This window comes from Centrocercus urophasianus, unplaced genomic scaffold (genome assembly GCF_019232065.1).
Source record: "Centrocercus urophasianus isolate 14NV4802_14NV808 unplaced genomic scaffold, USGS_Curo_1.0 seq_12, whole genome shotgun sequence".
Lineage (NCBI taxonomy): Eukaryota > Metazoa > Chordata > Aves > Galliformes > Phasianidae > Centrocercus > Centrocercus urophasianus.
The window spans coordinates 3133758-3150494 of NW_024884364.1; the positions used below are offsets into that span (position 1 = coordinate 3133758).

Consider the following 16737-nt stretch of genomic DNA (forward strand, 5'->3'; position numbering starts at 1 on the left):
GGAAGGAAGGAAGGAAGGAAGGAAGGAAAAAAAAGCACTGTCCAGCTATTTTTTTTGTTAAGAGAAGGGAAAAAAAATGGTTTCCACAACAGCAATTCCTTGAAGGCCACCCAGATGCTGAGCAGCACAGCAGCTGTGCATGTGATCAGGTGGCCAGTTGCTGTCTTTAGGAGACTGTAGGCTGCACTTTGCCTGGCCTTTTCTCCTCAGCATTGCTTGAAAGCCCATGAGTGCATCCAGCTGTTGGGAACTGGGAATGATGGGGCAGGGATACACCTTGTGCCAACCAAATGCAAATGGTGTGCCTGCTTCCTGAAATGTGGGACTGTTGATGGACTGCAGCTCCTAGGGATTCTCCTTTGGGAATAGCCTCTTATCTCCAGTGCTATGCTCAGCAAATGTTCAGAGACAAACAGCAAAGGCAGGTTTCCTGGTGCTGCACCACTCATTTGCTAAATTGATAGTCCACTCATAGACAGTGAAGGGTGACTTTAACATAAATCTGTGGCAAAACATGCAAAAGGTAGTCATACAGGTGTCTTGGGAAAGAGTGGTAATCATCCATAATTTTAATTTGTTGAAAGAAAAATATTTTTTTGAGGAGATCCGCTAATTCTCTTATTCTTCTTCTGTAGATCACCAGATTAAAAATTGACAGAAACCCTTTCGCTAAAGGCTTCAGAGATTCTGGGAGGAACAGGTAAGGGGAGATTTTTTGTGCATCCAAACTGATCTCTCTCCTTGATGAGTGCACAGGGCATGTATCTAAGAACCAAAGGTGGCATTTTCCAACACTACCTCAGTTTTACAAGAGCAGTTTGCCTTAGACTGATTCTTGTAGGATCCAGAAAACCGTTTACTTTGCCTAAACAGACACAGTAATGATGGTTTCCTTTGAAAATACTTTCCAGGCCAGCCAGATGGACTGACTTGTTTCTTTTCAGAAGCTTCCTCTAGTGCTGCTCTTCTTTCTGCACAAAAGTAGAGGGAAACTTTGGTCTTGCAGTCCCCAAACCCAAGCCCAGGAGAGGGTTTTGGATACTATTAGACCTGTCAAGACAGCATCAATTTCCTCCTTTACATTTTCTTTTTCTGTGACTGTGTATTTTCGCTGTTGGATCTTTAATTAAATATTCACTTTCATGCCTGTATCTTTTACATAATCACTATTCTTCAGGGTATTTTCTGAGTCTGGTTATAAGATAGATTAATCTTTTAATTTTCACAGGAAATTCCAAAATTTGGAGCACAAATGCTTGCTTTGTATCAGAAGACAAGAGTGACTTTTTGATAGGGTTTCAGGATAACAGGGCATCAATGTTCTAGTTTTGAAACATTTCAATTTTTCTCTGATGATGTCAAACTTTTTCACTTTATGCTACTAAATTTTGTCTGGATTTTTATGAAAAGATTAAACACTGCTTAGAATACTTTGTATTTTAACAGATCAGTGTAAAAACAGAAACTTTAATTGAAATACCTTTTGTATTAGGAGAACACAATATGGTGCCATGCACAATTCCAACAGTATGTAATAAACCTAAATATTTCAGTTTTATAAATGATGTGGGCATCCTTTAAATCAGCATGACAAAGGCTTTTAACAGTAAATTAATGATGAAATTGAACATATATGACTATATTACAAGAGCACTAGGGTTGTAAAGCAAGGCTCTGAGTGTGCACACCAGAGCACAAGTTGCATTCACCGCCTACATTTGCTGCCCCCATGGGCATCATGATTCAGTCTTTACTTGCATGATCCTCTTGAGTGCTTTCACCAGGACTACTATTTCATTCATGGTTTGCCTTGGAAGCCTTCAATGAGTGAGCAACTCCCCGTGTTTTCAATCACCCATTTAAATACACCTTCACAGAGGAGATATCCTACTCACCCAGAGAACTTTCTAGGTTCCATCTCAAAGCTGCTTTGTGAAAAGACGTTCCAACCCTTATTTAATCCCCCATCAAGAGTATTAATTCTGATATTTAGGGTACACATGCCTTTTACTCTTGCCTCCTTCCCTGCGTGGGGGAAATAGCATATGCCCCTGTACAAGGTCTTCCCTGTGTGCAGCTGCAGCTGCACTGGAGGCTGGGCTCAGAAGAGGGATTGATGCAGTTCCAGGTCCATGGTGGGCTAGATGAACATGGAAGGCATTAATAAGGTCCAAGCCCAGTGAATTTGGACAGTTTCCTGAAAAGGTTGGGAATTACTGATCTTTGTAGCTCATTGATTTAAGAAAGGGCAGGAAATTGCTACATGGCTGCAGCTGTGGGGAAGGCTCAGTAAGGCTCTCTGCTGATGTAAAGAGGAATTAAAATCTTTAAGGTATTACACATCAAAGAAAGGAGCCTGAGGCTTTAGGAAGAAAAAACAGGCGAAGGTATTTGCAAGCATATATAAGCAGCCAGGCGCCTGCCTCACAAGCAGTGGTCTGGCGAAGGTTGTACTGCTGCTGTCAGCTAGTGGAGGATACTGGGATGCTCAAATGCTACCTTTCAGGGGCACACATACATAGGTGTACATGTAGGAGGGACAAAATCAGTAAGAACCAAGCTGCGTGTGGAAAGGATTGATGAAATGGGATTTTTCTTAACTGTGCTGAATGCCTCCTCTTCCCCTAATTAATTTAAATCCTATCACTTGCCAATTAGTTTAACAATCATGATACTCTGCATCTTCCTGCATCCTCACATCTCTAGTCAGCTACAGTGCACCAGGCTGTAGCTGGAGAATGTCCCTCTGAAAATGTGGGGTAATTGAAGAAAGGCACAATTTGTGAAGCTGGAGTGTATCTGTCCAAAGGGGTTTCTGTATTTTTCTTAAGAACCCAACAATCTGGTAGCAGGAGAGGCCACAGAATACCTGGGACTGCTCCAGGGCAACCCAGCCACATCAGGGTGCTGAACCACAGCCATAGGTAGAGTTTGCCAGCAAATGATAAAGAAAATCCAAGCACGGGGAAAAACAGAGCAAAGTGAAATCTTAGGTCACTTCTTCTGTAAGGCACTGACTTTCTTCTTTGTGTTGAGGCTTTTCCACAAAACAAAGAGGGGTGATTTTCCCTCCCTTCTTATTCAATCATATCTTATTGCTTGCTGTTCTTGCTTGCTGCATAAATTACAGTGTAGTAGGGTCAGTTATTTTTTCAAATTAAATTCCATTTTAAATCTTTCACTTGGATCAGCTTGCAGCTTTCCTGTATGTTTCCTTAAGAGTGAGGTCTGTCTTCATTAGTACAAGAGTGCATTAAAAACCTGCTGCTCTGGGGGACCCCTATCACAACATAGCTACCTTTATCCGTCTGAGGGAGTGATCTTGTTGTGCATCTCCTCTTAGATACCCCTCAGCTGTTCGCATGGTTGCCTTGTTTTGCAGTGCTTGGGCTGGGAGAGGGAGCAGTGAAGTATTTCAGAGGGAAGGATGGAAATAGCTCAGCAGCTGAACTTTTTTGAAGACTTCGAACACTGAAACAATATTAACCAGTGCTGTTCAACAATCTAGCCATCAGCTTTGATAGGTTAGAGTGCTAGCTTGAGTCAGGAAGACTAGTCTTAGTTACCTCTTAATGAAACTTTTGTAAAAGTGAAACAAAAGAGCTGGGCTCGGTGGAAAAAGGACACCAATATAGAAGAGGTTCTTCTCTAATAGGGCAGTGTACTTAAGAGCCAGCTATTACTTGTTTGTTTTCCTGAACTTCAAGAGATTGAGAAATAGCATTTTTGACATACAGAGATCAGCTAGCCAAATGTTTAGTGGTGTAGGCTTAATACCACAGAGCTTATTTTTGGAGACTGAGTAGAGTTCATCTGATGGTGGGATGCTTAGGGGAGCTCCATATGCTGGAGAAAGCTAGAAGGAGAGACAGACTGGAAACCCAATGGGGCGATGGATGAAAAAAAAGCAAAGCTGAAGGCAAGCAACAACACTTTCTTTTCAGATATGGGCAGCTGAGGTGAATAAAAGCTGTTTGTGTTGGAAGTGCTTTTAGAGCTTTTTAGGATAGGAGAGTCAGGAGGATGCTTGGAGCCAGTGGTTTGGCCTCCCTTGTGAACAATGAAATGATGACCTGCATCCTGCATGCAGCAGGAATGGCAAGGTCAGCCATATGGGATGGATTATGGACATGCACAGATAGCTCGTACATCTTTTTTCATTTTTCAGACAATGGAACTGTTTCATTTATTGCCTATTATTAAAACTTTATAGCACTCAAAATAATTTAAAAAAAATGGATGAAAAAGAGAGAGCGAATTTTGGATACCTTTTAAAGGACAGACCTTATTAAAATAAAGCTGGCAGCAAGTCCTCTTCTTATACTTTCTTACTTCCTTCATAAAGTTGTTGTGAGAGGGGAGCGTTTATGGCCTGATAGGCAATTTAAAGTCAGTTTTTCAGAGCTTTTTTTTTTTTTTTTTTGGAAGAGAAAGTGGATGCCACATGGGTAATTTCAGCACATTTGGTACAAGCAGTACTCACCAAAGACCAAAAGAAACTGCTGAGAATTTCAGAAATTCCAAAAAGAGTTTTTTTTAAACATTCACTGCTGTTACAAAATGTCTCTCCATTGGCAAACTGTGGATTGCTTTTCCCTGTAGAGAATGATACACACAGGATTGCACTCCACTTCTGGCTAGCAGGGTGTTCTCTTCCTATCCTATGGTGGAGGTCTGTGAGGAGAGGGGTCCCCAGTGGCATCCCTCATTCCCTGGTATCCTCAGTTACAGAAAGAGTTGAGTCCAGTCCCTGAAAGGAGTAATTTATTTCTGATTTCTACTTTTATTTCTTCTTTTATTATCTCCTGACTATTCTCTCTCTCTCCTTTCTTTTTTTTCTTTAGAAATACAAATATTAAAGTACATGAGTGAGCTGTAGACTGAAAACTCTAATTGCTAGGAAGCTTAAACTTTGTGTCAGTCTAAGTTGTAAATGATGCAGTGGCAACAGCTTAATGCTTCCTTTGACCAAAGCCCATTAGGGGCTGGATTTAACTGGCTTGGAGTAGAATTATTTAGGCTGGAAAAGACCTTCACAAGCAGCAGGACATTTTATGCTTCCAGGATAAACGGTCCCAGAAAGTCCTCCCTCAGCATTTAGGCTGGGGATCATTTCATGAGACTGCAGAGAGGCATCAGTCTCCTCCTGGCTGTGCTGAGAAGCAGCTGGAGTCTGCACGTGTGTGGCAGAGGAAATCCTGGGAGTGTTCCGGCAGCCTGAGTTGCTTTTTGCACACAGAGCCTGGCTTGGCAGATGGGCTCACACTCAGCACTGCCTCGTTGTCTCCAAGCTCCATGAGCTGGCAGAGGCTGCTGTATTAACCAGATAGTTTTGTTGTAATGTGCTCAGTGCTAGTGTGAGATTGCTATGCAGAGATGTCTTCTGTTTCTACTGCTAACAGCTTAGCAGCTAATAAACACCATGCAACAACCTCTCTTCTAAACCTCCTCTTAAAATACAGAGTTTGGTTTGCCAACTCCAATGTATTTAAAGCATCTGAGCTTCCGGGGAGACTTTGGAAAGTTAACTGAGCAAGAGGAGGCACATGCAGAAAGACATTTTCAGAAGCAAAAGGCAGCTCCAGTATCAGCTCAACCTCTGATGAGAGGCTCTGGGGATGTTAGAGCCTTTTGCATTGAAAGGGGATATGGTGTCACATTTGACAAAGCATCTCTAGTTGTGTTAAGCCAGTGCAAGGGATATAACCTCCTGCTGGAAAGTAGGCAAGGAGAGGCCTTGGGAGCAGAGCAAGGTTCAGTGTCCACAGAGGGGAATTTTTCCTAGGAAGAAACCTCAGGATACTGTCTCATAAAGAGCCGAGAGGGTCCTCAGTTGGTAATGCATCTATGTTCTCGATGAGCCTGTGGAGTTACAGACTTCCAGCAATGCTAACAGTTTGCAGTAGAAAAAAACCCCACAAACTGAAGACTCCAGCCCTTTAAGAGGAAAAGCTGTTCTCACTTGATTTTTGGCTTTTTCTCTTTGGTACTGTCACTGTAGTGAGTTATGGACCCAAAGCAGAGAAGCCACTGACCTTTTTATAAAAAGCCTCTTACTGCATTTCTGGTCAAAATACAAAACCAACAAGATTCTCCTTTGGATGTCTTCCAAAAGCCCTTCAGAACAGTGTCCAGAAATGGGAAGTGACAGGGAAGGTTCATTCATAAAAACCCTCTCAGATTCTGTAGGATTAATCTCTGATCTCCCATGTTTGTATATATGACAGCTTGCTTCCATAAAGTGTTTAAGCCACTTCCATAAGTGTTTAAGTGTGCTTTGAGGGCCTGTCATTTGTCCCCTGTGAAGCAAAATGGAAGTTAAGGATCCTTGTTAAAAAACAAAAAGGTACTGGAAGACCATTAGGATTTATGGAAGTTCTTGAAATGGGGAAATTATTTTACTGAAGCAGCCAGCACCTGCACAGAAAGGCTTGCAGGAAGAATTCACAGTTGTCAAGGTGGCCTTTTGGTGGCCACTGGCAGACCCAGAGCCCTTTTTTCCTATGCCAGTAACCTTACTGGCTGATTGATGTTCTTCTTGCTTTATTCCATCCTGCAGGACGGGGCTGGAGGCCATCATGGAGACCTACGCCTTCTGGAGGCCTCCTGTGCGCACCCTCACCTTTGAGGATTTCACCACCATGCAGAAGCAGCAAGGTGAGTGTACAAAGGATGTGCAAAGCAGAAGAGGATACAAGAGCTACGACATGCTCTGTTTTTCGCACCTTGCTGAACTCTTGATGGCTATGAAAGGACACAGGGAGGGTGTATGGCAGCTAGGAGACATTGGGTCGGCTGTACATTATGAGGTGCAATGCAGCTGTCTCACCTCCTTGGTGTCCTCAGAGCTCAAACATGGAGTAGGAAGGAGTGCAGCATTGGATAAACTAGTCCACATGCATAACGTGGCTTCAGTTAAAAACAAAGACAGACAGAGGCAACGACCCACCATATCAAATGCATTGATCATCATTTATAGTTAGAGTTTGCCATTTGTGCGGAAACACAAGGGGAAGGAGTCTGTGTCCTGTGGGAGCTTCAGGAGGCCAGAAATATTCACCCCTCCCCCAGGATCACGCTGCCTCACTTGCAAAACCCAGGAGCCTTTATGGAGAGACTTTCTGTTAATATGAGGATGGGAAGAGTTATTGGGTAGCCCAAGTGTTTTGCAGTTGTTCATGCCGTGTCTTTTCATAGCTTCTACCCTTTATATCCTTCATTTGTTAAACAGGGCTTTCATCTCCAGTTTCAGGCTGTAACATCGTTTTTATTTTGTGCTGATAGGATTCACCCAATGACTTTTTTGTAGTTTTTTTCTAGTTAAAAACACAGTCATCACTGGGAACAGAGGTATCACTGCAACCTATTACTTTTTCTCCTTGATATAAACACAACAAAAGAAACAAAGTAAAAGTATCTTTAGATGTGACACCTGCGAGGTTAAAGAGTCAGAAATAAATGGGTGCCAGGTGTAGCAGAGCACATTCTCTGGCCTCTCTAGTTTGAGCTGGACTTCAAACCAAATCTTCCCTCCAGACCTTGGATCCACCTGGAGATGATGTGTTCTGCTCCAGAGAGAGGCTGGGGGCTGCCCGCTGGGGATCCAGCAGAGTATGGGGGGCAGGAGATGTTCTGCAGAAGCTCAGAGGTGTGCACTAAGGAGCATTTGTGATGGGGTGTGTGGTCAGAGATGGGTTAAAGCGGGGATTCAGAGTGGTTTTCATCACCCACCTAAATAGAAACACAACAACCTCTCCTCCTGGTCATCCTTGCTGGAGCAGCCTCTCTCCTCTGGCAGCCGGCTGGCCCAGCTCACCTCCTGTCCGGGCTCACATGGCTCCCTCCCCTCCCAGTGGTTATCAGATAACATCCTAGTGGCAAGTCCAGCTCTCGCTTACGTGGTAAGGTAATATTAGGAAAGGAAAATATTTAATGTATTTTTAGCTTGTTTTAATATAGTTTGGCAGCTGAAAAGCCAGGAAGCGAGCCAGTACCCTGTGACCAGCCAGCTCTGTGCAGACCACCACCACTGCACTACGGTTCAGTGAGAGCAGGGCAGCCCTAAATAAAGCTGTGTCCACAGGTTGGTCTCAGAACTTTATAATTCACTAGAAAACAGTGAGTGCTCTTAAGCTCTTTATTTAGTCAAATGAAACAGCCCCAAGTTGGTGCATCTGAAATACTCCCTGCACTGTAGTGCTCCTCTTTCCAGTGATTCCTTTGACATGCTGAACCCTGTCCTCAGCTGTAGGTGCAAAGCTAAGGTACAAACACACTCTATTTTAATTCCTGGCTATGAGAAGAAAATCAGCTGCTGACATCCAGCACCATCAAGGACTGCTCCAGGGCTGGCTGTAGAAAACTGCCTTGGGGTTACAGGAGACTTTGGGAATGTGTGTATTGTCCTTCCCCCCTTCTCTCTGCTGTGGCTTTACATGACGCCTAGATGTGTCCATTGCAGCTTGAGAAGTGCAGCGCACATCTACTGCACTGAGTTGAAATGAAGGCAGTAAAAATGGCCTTGTGCCTAGGAAGAGATACCATAAATGAGGAGCAAGTTGTAGTTGTTCAGGCTGGAAGGGAGAGAGGGAGGACACAATGGCACTGAAATAAAATGCTGTCTGTGCTGGATAGAAGAAGTAACAGGCTCCAGTTGCATGAAGTCTAGCAGAGTGCAGGAATAGATTCCCTGCAGAGACTGTGGAATTCAGCCCTGATTTTCTACGGATGAGTACCCCTTTCTGTGGTAGGAAAAATGATGCTTTCTGAGACAGAAGCTTGGGACTTTAGCAGTGTAAATATGGTGTATTTTCTGTTTTTTATCTGGATTTTTACATGTTGAGGATTATTATGGATTCTTATCTTTTGTCCTTTGGTATGCTTTTTTATGAAATAAATGTTTTATCTGCCTTTTCCAAAACAGATTTGTCAGACAAATCTAACCAAATTTCCTGATTGGGGTGGAACTTTGACTGCTAGAAATAACTGGATAGCTGTGAAAGATTTTTAGAGCATTTAGCTTAATGCCAGCTTGAAAAAGTTTGTACATATGAAGGAATGAGTAGCAGGTCAATCTCAAAGCTGATGATTAAATAGGAATCCTGATGACAAATGTGAAAACACCACCCTGAGAGGACAGTCTCAGTGTTTTTCTGTGGAGACTATTTTGTGGACTAACCAGTCTGGAAACAAGTAAAACTACACATTTGCTAAAAGATAAAAATCTCATAAAGACTTCAATGCCAACAGTGCTGATGAGGATGAAAGTATGAAGGGTAGGGATTGCTTGGTAGCCCGCATGCATTCAAACAGATTGTGGGTCTAGGTACAGCCAGATACAATATCAAGTGCCTAGGAACAAAATGTAGGGTGTACATAACTATAGAGTGAGCTGGAAAGCATTGGCACTGACAAAGATTTGGAGGTCATGGTGGATGAGCAGTGATAAACAGGGTCACATTATCCTTGTTGTAGAAAAAAGAAAATATTGGGAAGCAGTTGGGAGGAAATTTCCTGGCTGCAAACACTATAATACTGTCTTCTACAGTACATATTTTTGAGGGTAGAAAGAAATTAATTAAGAGGAAAAAAATTAGAATGATTTATTGGCTGAAGCAGATCACTGAGAATGGAAGCTCAGTTTGCATAGTCAATCAAAAAGAACATAAAAAACTGAAATGCTTATGGCCAATGCTATCTTGCAGAGAAAAGAATATGTGGTAACTTCCTGGCACTCACTAGAATCTTGTAACTGTGGTTTCCATGTTTTCATGGCAAAACTGTGTGAAACACTTCTTTCAGGTGGCTCTGGCTTTTCAATTCTAGCTGAATGTTTCATTCCTTTTTGGGGAGGTAATGAGATAAGCAGGACACAAGTTCTCTCCCATCTATCTTCTTCACACAATTAATTGTTTTAGATTTTTATGTCCCTTATCTGTGCTTCTCACCATGAGCAGAGACAGTCATTTTATTTCTCTTCTATTGGAAGGTTTTCTGTATCCTTAATCATTTCTTTAAAAACATGTTCGCACAGAGTATTCCAGATACAGCTACATGATACAATTATCTAAAGGTATTATAATTTTTTCCACATCAGCTTTTCTCTTGTTTAACATGCATCTGAGAGTTTTGCTCATTCATTTGGCCCTAGCTATATGTTGAGCAAGGGCCACGATGACACAGAGAATCAATACCCAGAGCATTGGATGCAGCTGTTTCATACAGGGATTAAATAACTTTCTGATTTACACAATGATAGGTTTCAGCTGCCACACAAGCTGGAGAGCCTGATAACACAACCACTCACACAGATGTCTGGTGACTGGTACTAGCAGCACACAAACTTTACTTCCATGTCTTTCCAGTGTAGTAAAATACATCAGTAAGTCTCCATAGCTCTGTTATCACTGTGTCATCCTACCAAAGAGAAGAAAATGCCATTCCTGTTAGTGAACCTTCCTGGCCTGAGCACATAATCTCTTTTGGACCACATAATACAAAAGTCATCACAGCTTTACTACGGCAAGTACTGTTTTTGACAGTATCACAGCAGAACTCAAGGCAGTAGTTAAAAAAGTTCCCCCCAAAAGAACCTTACAGATGCTCAGAAAACAGCAGTTCAGGAAAGGCTGACCTTCTGGAGAATGATGTCAACCACTCTGTAGTCTACTTATTAGTAGGGAAAAAGGGAGCTTGGGATTATTGAATGCACATGGCAATGAGATGTGGGGAAAGCCAAGAATCTATTAAAGACTTTAATTGGAATATATTTTCAAAATTTAGCTTGAACTTTATCCAGATTCTCATTATTAAAAGTATGTGGCTCAGTTTCTCGATTTTAACAGGGTACATTAAGAAAAAAGAAGAGGAGGGGGATAAGAAAATAGGAGTTCCAGTAACTCTGGATTGTGTCACTTTCCAAGAGTAAAAAGAGCCAGTGCTGGCTCCCATACGATATATAGTTTCCCACAAGATGCTGAGATGAGCAGATTGCTATCAATGACTGTAATTTTTGCCAGGACACAGGGACTGGAAAGACACTGCGACAGTACTACAACTACTTCCAGTTCAGCATTGGAACCTCTCTATAAGAGCTGATGACTTAGGCAAAAAGTTAAATCAAATGTATCTTGGCAACTGGTGAAAAGAATAACCTCCCAAGCAGGAGTCCAGGTCAAGTAAGAGAGTCACATGATGTGATTTATCAATAAGATTACAGTACATAAAATGTGACTTGTCCGTTAAATCACTGTTTTGATACATGTACACCAAACCCCCAAGTGTCAAGCTCCAAGTGCTGAAGTCTAAAGGCTTTCTTTTTAAATTGTGTTTTCTCAGTTGAGGGTATTTTGCTGAGTTTCCTCACCACTTCCTTTCAGAAAATTCAACCTGTTCTTTATCAGATTGAATATTTCTGTTGATCTTGCCCTGGGAATCTCAAGTATAGAATCATAGAATCATTAAACGGAAAGACCACTAAGATCATCTAATCCAACCATCCACCTATCACCACCGTGCTATCACCACTACATCCAGGCATTTTGTTAAGGCTTTGAGGAAGGAAACGCTATACTATGGCAAAGTCTGACAGAAAAATGCAGAGCTTGCACAGCAGAAATGTATGATGCTTACGTCAGTTTTGTACGTCGACACTTATTAGGCAGCCCATGAAATTGTCATTAATGACTGTTGATCTTAGCATCATAAGCTTAGAAGTGTTCTAAATGGGAAGACCAGAGGCAAAATAGTGCACTCCTCTCTGGCAAGAGAGCTGTTGCTGTTGCTGATAGCATAGAGCAGCATGTGTATGCAAAGTGGCATTTGAATACAGCTCTACCATCTCCCTCTGAGAGAGATTATCGTAACACTGTAGTCTTGTGCTGACAAGGATATGCACAAAAGGATCCCTCTCCTCTGTATGGAACAGGTTCAATCCACTCATTTACTGCTGTATAAGAGCAAAATTTTCTTGTAGTAGCAGAAGCTGTGTAGTAACAGTCCAAGCGGACTCACTGCATGATACATTAGCAGATGGGAGACAGTCTGGACAGCGGTGTTGTTGATTTTCCAGCTTCTCTGTCTGTAAGCATTACCCTGATTCTGCAGGCAGTGTCAAGGTTTGTCCATACTGCTTGTTACTAGTTTCTCCTTTGATATACTGTTCTTGCTGGGTATCATGTTCAGAGAGCCAACCTGATTGCACCCATCTGCAAACAAAATCATGAATGCACATATATGTATTGGTGTCAAGCAGAGACCAGACTGAGCCCTCCAGAACTTGACTTCAGAGGCATTTGGAGGCAGAAAGATCCTTTTGGCTTTATCTGAGATTCCAGAACCCCAAAACAGTGTCTCCCAAGAGAGTGAAGCTGCTGATGTCAAAGGAAGCTGGACAACCCATGAATGCATCTGCTTGGTCACTTGCCTCCTGACTGCAACCATCGGTTCTTTCAGCAGTGCCACCAAGATAATTTGGAGGCTGCTTCCCTTTGGAAATAAATTGTGAATGGACCAGGCTGTTGGCAGAGGTCAGACATACAGGTTTGGTCTCAATTATCCTCTTGAATCTTTTGCGAGGGGATTGGAAACTGAATAGTTGTTGCCAGAGTTATTGGGATCAAGTTTTGGTTTCAGTTCCATACTTCAAATGGCCAGTAGATTGCCTCATCTGAACGAAGCAACAGAGAACAAATGGTTCCAGCTCCATCCTGGTAGAATAGCAGCCAGTTTTTCTTCAGGGAAGGGGTGTTGCTGGTGATCCAAGATCTCATCTTCCACAGTTAAAATACGTTCCCAGATGTAACATGAGGGTCTGTGAGTCAAAGTTTTTGCCACTCCTTGATGACCTGAAAGGAACATGGAACAATTTATTATTTCAGAGAGGTTTTTACCCTGAAGCCTAATTGCTGATGCCTAATTTTCTATTATTCCGTTAATCTTGATCAGATTTCACATGAATGAAAAGGAGCAATAATACTTTGAAAGTCTGCACAATTTCCTCAGAGTGTCATGTTTTCTTACAAATAGAATATGCTGTGTACCTTGAGCTTGACACAATGCTGACATTTTTTCCTCGATTCAGAAATTTGAACCAGTGTGTTTATGGGGTTTTATGGGTTTTTACTGTAGTTTTTACTGTTGAAAGTGCTGGAGCTTCCAATGCCTGTTTTGGACCAAAGCACGCTCCATCAAGAATGGAAAAAAAGGTTACCAATTCAGTTCACATTTGTCATCACCAAAGAAGTCACCATGATGTCAGTTAATCTCAGTTGCAAATTGGCAGCAGCATCTTTTTTCAAAATTATTTGCCACTGTGATGACTTTCACAAGGGTTTGTGTCACAGAGAATCCTTTTCTGCATACTTTTTTATACGTTGTCTCCTGGTGTAGCTTCCATTCCATGACACAGACATCAGCTATCAAAGATAGTTGCAAGGGTGAGAAACAGTGCAGAATTATCACTGGTAATTTTCTCGACTAAACTGGGGGCATTATCAATCTCTAGTACTGGTCCATTTGATGCTCGCACCTGAAGAAGAGAAAAAGAAAACATTTTTTGTAGGAGCTGATGTATATATTACGTATGTGGTATAAAATCTGCTCTTCAGCAGTCTACGCACAGAACAAAGCCACATCCTGTAAGTCTTCTCCTGAGACTCTGCGAAACTGGCCCTAGAAAACTGTACTTTTGTGAGAAACAAAACCCACTGTCCTAAAGATAGTCTATAGGGAACAGTAAGGGGAAGTTGTCTCTTTTGGGAAAATTCTCCTCATGCTCTGGATACAGAAGGGAATGAAAATCAGAAGTCCTAGACTATAGTTTTGTGGACTGCTTGTCCACATTAGAAAAAAAAATTATGATTTTCAACATAGGATTTTGAAATTTTTTATATCTTGGAGGATAACTGAAGCAAGTATTATCTCTAACTTGCTGACTGTCCAATTTGAGTTACGGAGTTCAGAAGAGCTAAAGAAAAGTATTAATCAGAATTGTTGTAAATTTAACCATGAAGTCCATAGATTCTCGTAATTTGAGCCATCTTTATAAAGTATCTTTCTCTGTGATTTAACAACCTTCAGGATACTTTCCTTTCATTCCTAGGTGTTGTGCACATTACCATATTGCAGTAGCCATCCTTTTTGTGCTAAGTCACATCTCTAAGAACTAGAAAATGCTCTTAATGTTTGCCCTACCAATACAGCAATTCAGCATGAAATTACTTCTGGGGCCCATTTTGGCCTTTAAAACATTTTACCAGCAGTTGCATAATTTGATAATTGGCCAAGGACTCTAGAGAAAAAAAACCAAAAGCAGCAGAACTGAGGTATGTGTTCTTGAAGTGGGAATAGATCCAGGCCCAGCACAAGCCTGGATCTACTAGCCTAAAAGCCTACTAAGACTTTTCAAGAACATGAGATCAGGTGATGAGAATGGTACCATCTGGCCTCATAATCACTAAGACCTCCTGGCAATCTGTACAATCCTTTCCTCATAAGCATCTTAGTTTTCCACCTTTGGACTAGTACTCCATTTTTGTTCAGCCACCAAAGGTACAGTAACTTGGAAGATGAAGTGTATGTTTCTTAAGCCACACTTAGGGTATATTCACAGGTGAATACACAATAGGAAAGAAATTTTACTTCTTTGTTCTAATACATTTTTCTGCATGCATATCATCACATTAATTTACTGTTCTGTCCAAGAGCAGGATATTATGAAAATCTGTGAAGGGTTAGGTTCTCCCATGCTTTAGAAAATCCTTTTATGTATGCATAGATGTCCAGACCATTCAGAAGTAACTAAGAGTATGTCTGCATGGATAGGTACCTAAGTCTGTTTTGGTGCTGGCCAGACACATGCCAGCTCCCAGCCAGCTCCATTTGGAAAGCTGGATAACTGCATTAGCATGGCACTGTGCCAGACTGAATATAAACTGCCTCTCAAGAGGACTTATTAGCTCAATCAAAGCACCATGAGGAGAACTACGAGACAGAGACTAGTGGCTACAGTTCCTCCCTCACTCTCTCAGGAGCTCAGACACATGCCTGTTGGCTGGTGAGGATGTCAACATATTAGAGAAGGAGCTGTGGTTCCTCCAGGAGAATGATCAGCAGTGCTCTTTTGTGCAGTTGTCTGATGAGACTCTGCTATTGTACAGGGCATGTATTTGGTGCTCAGCCATTCTTGTGCTGACTACATCTTCAGCTAGTGTTTGTTCTCTTCCTGTGCATTAAATAAGCATTTCAGGGACCAAGTGGTTTGCATGGAAGAACTGCAGGTGATGGAATCAATTGATGTCTGGAAACACTAGCAAGGAATGTATGCTGCACTGGAGTCCAAAGTGTGATTTATGTGCATCTTTCAGATAAAGAACATTGAGATAAGTTGTGGGTCAGTTGGCTACTGTGATGTCATTCATAAGAGAGATACCAGAAGATTTTCCATGAACAATTGTTTCAGACTCCCTTGGCTCTGATACTCTCCTCTTTACCTCCCTCTTGCCAGAGGCTCACTTGGCTAATACTGGCTACTGGCAGATGTGTTTTCCAACTACACTGTAGTGTTAGAAGTTCCACAAGTGGCCTGCAGTACGCAAAACTGGTCCCTTTGCTTTTTGGATGTCCTGGCATGCTGAGTGCTTCAGGAGCACTGTTGGCCCTCCTTGTAAAGCACATCATACTCTTGAACTGGTTGTGTCTGGGTTTGCAGTTTATCTTGAAATTATCCTGAACACAAGCTCAGTGTAGGTAAAAGCAAAAGCATGTGGAGATGCAGTACATTACTAAGACTTAAGGAAGCATGCGACAGGAAGCAAAGGCTGGCTATAAGCTACTTAAGATGAAATTTTAATGACAGTTGTTATCCAGATGAGAAATTGTAGGTGCTTTCCTAATTCTTGTGCATAGGTATTCAATTAGGGTGTACAACTCATATTTCTGTATCTCGTTAACAAAAGGAGGGAACTGTGGTGTGGATAAGAATATTTGCTTTTACAAGCCACCCTCTATGGTGTTTCTCTTTCACCATATTTTCAGTCCACTTCACGTCTTCCCATCTCACCCATCATTTCTTACTACTCATTCCAGTTTACAAGTTTTGATCTTGCACAAAATCTTTCTCTACCTCCTGTCTTTGGAAATGGTTCTGTCCCTTCAAAATCAAATTTATTATCACTTTATCAGACAAAGAGTAGGCTCCTTTCAGGATGGTACCAGGGCTTGATTAACCTCTGGACATGATACACAGTGCCAGAAATGGTCTGAAGACCATATGCAATGGTAACTAACAACTTTAGAATCATAATAAGCATGGAGGACAGGAGTACCATGGCATCAGTGGTAAACGATGTTGGTGATGGCAATTATTTCCATGGGCAATAGTGGGTAGAGAAAAGAAACAGAGGAGAATCATTCAGATTCGTTTTGTTCTTGCCTAAATGTGGTTTCAGTTTACTTAATCCATTCCTAAGCATATCCTTGTGTATCAGTTTAACTAGATTGGTTTGTGTCCACGCCTTCCATTAAAATGACATGCACATCTGTACATCTGAGACTGCAGTATGGTGTGGATATATTATCTGGGCTTGCTGCCATCTCTACACATATTTGTCTGACTTCATAACAGCTACAGTCCAAGCTATAACTTCACAAAAGTCCAGGTTGCATTTTGCCCATACTTCCAGAAAATATGAATCGAAAATATTATTAAGAGCAGAACAGAGCTATTTGAATTCTAAA

At 41.7% G+C, this 16737-nt stretch overlaps 1 protein-coding gene across 1 annotated transcript in view; it reads left to right on the forward strand.

The window, feature by feature from the left end:
- Positions 1–16737, forward strand: part of TBX15 (T-box transcription factor 15) — an 87387-nt gene that overhangs the window by 66835 nt on the left and 3815 nt on the right. Inside the window, exons 6-7 of the mRNA XM_042810566.1 lie at positions 636–700; positions 6560–6657. Coding sequence (XP_042666500.1) covers positions 636–700; positions 6560–6657 — 163 coding nt within the window. The remainder of the gene's footprint in view (positions 1–635; positions 701–6559; positions 6658–16737) is intronic.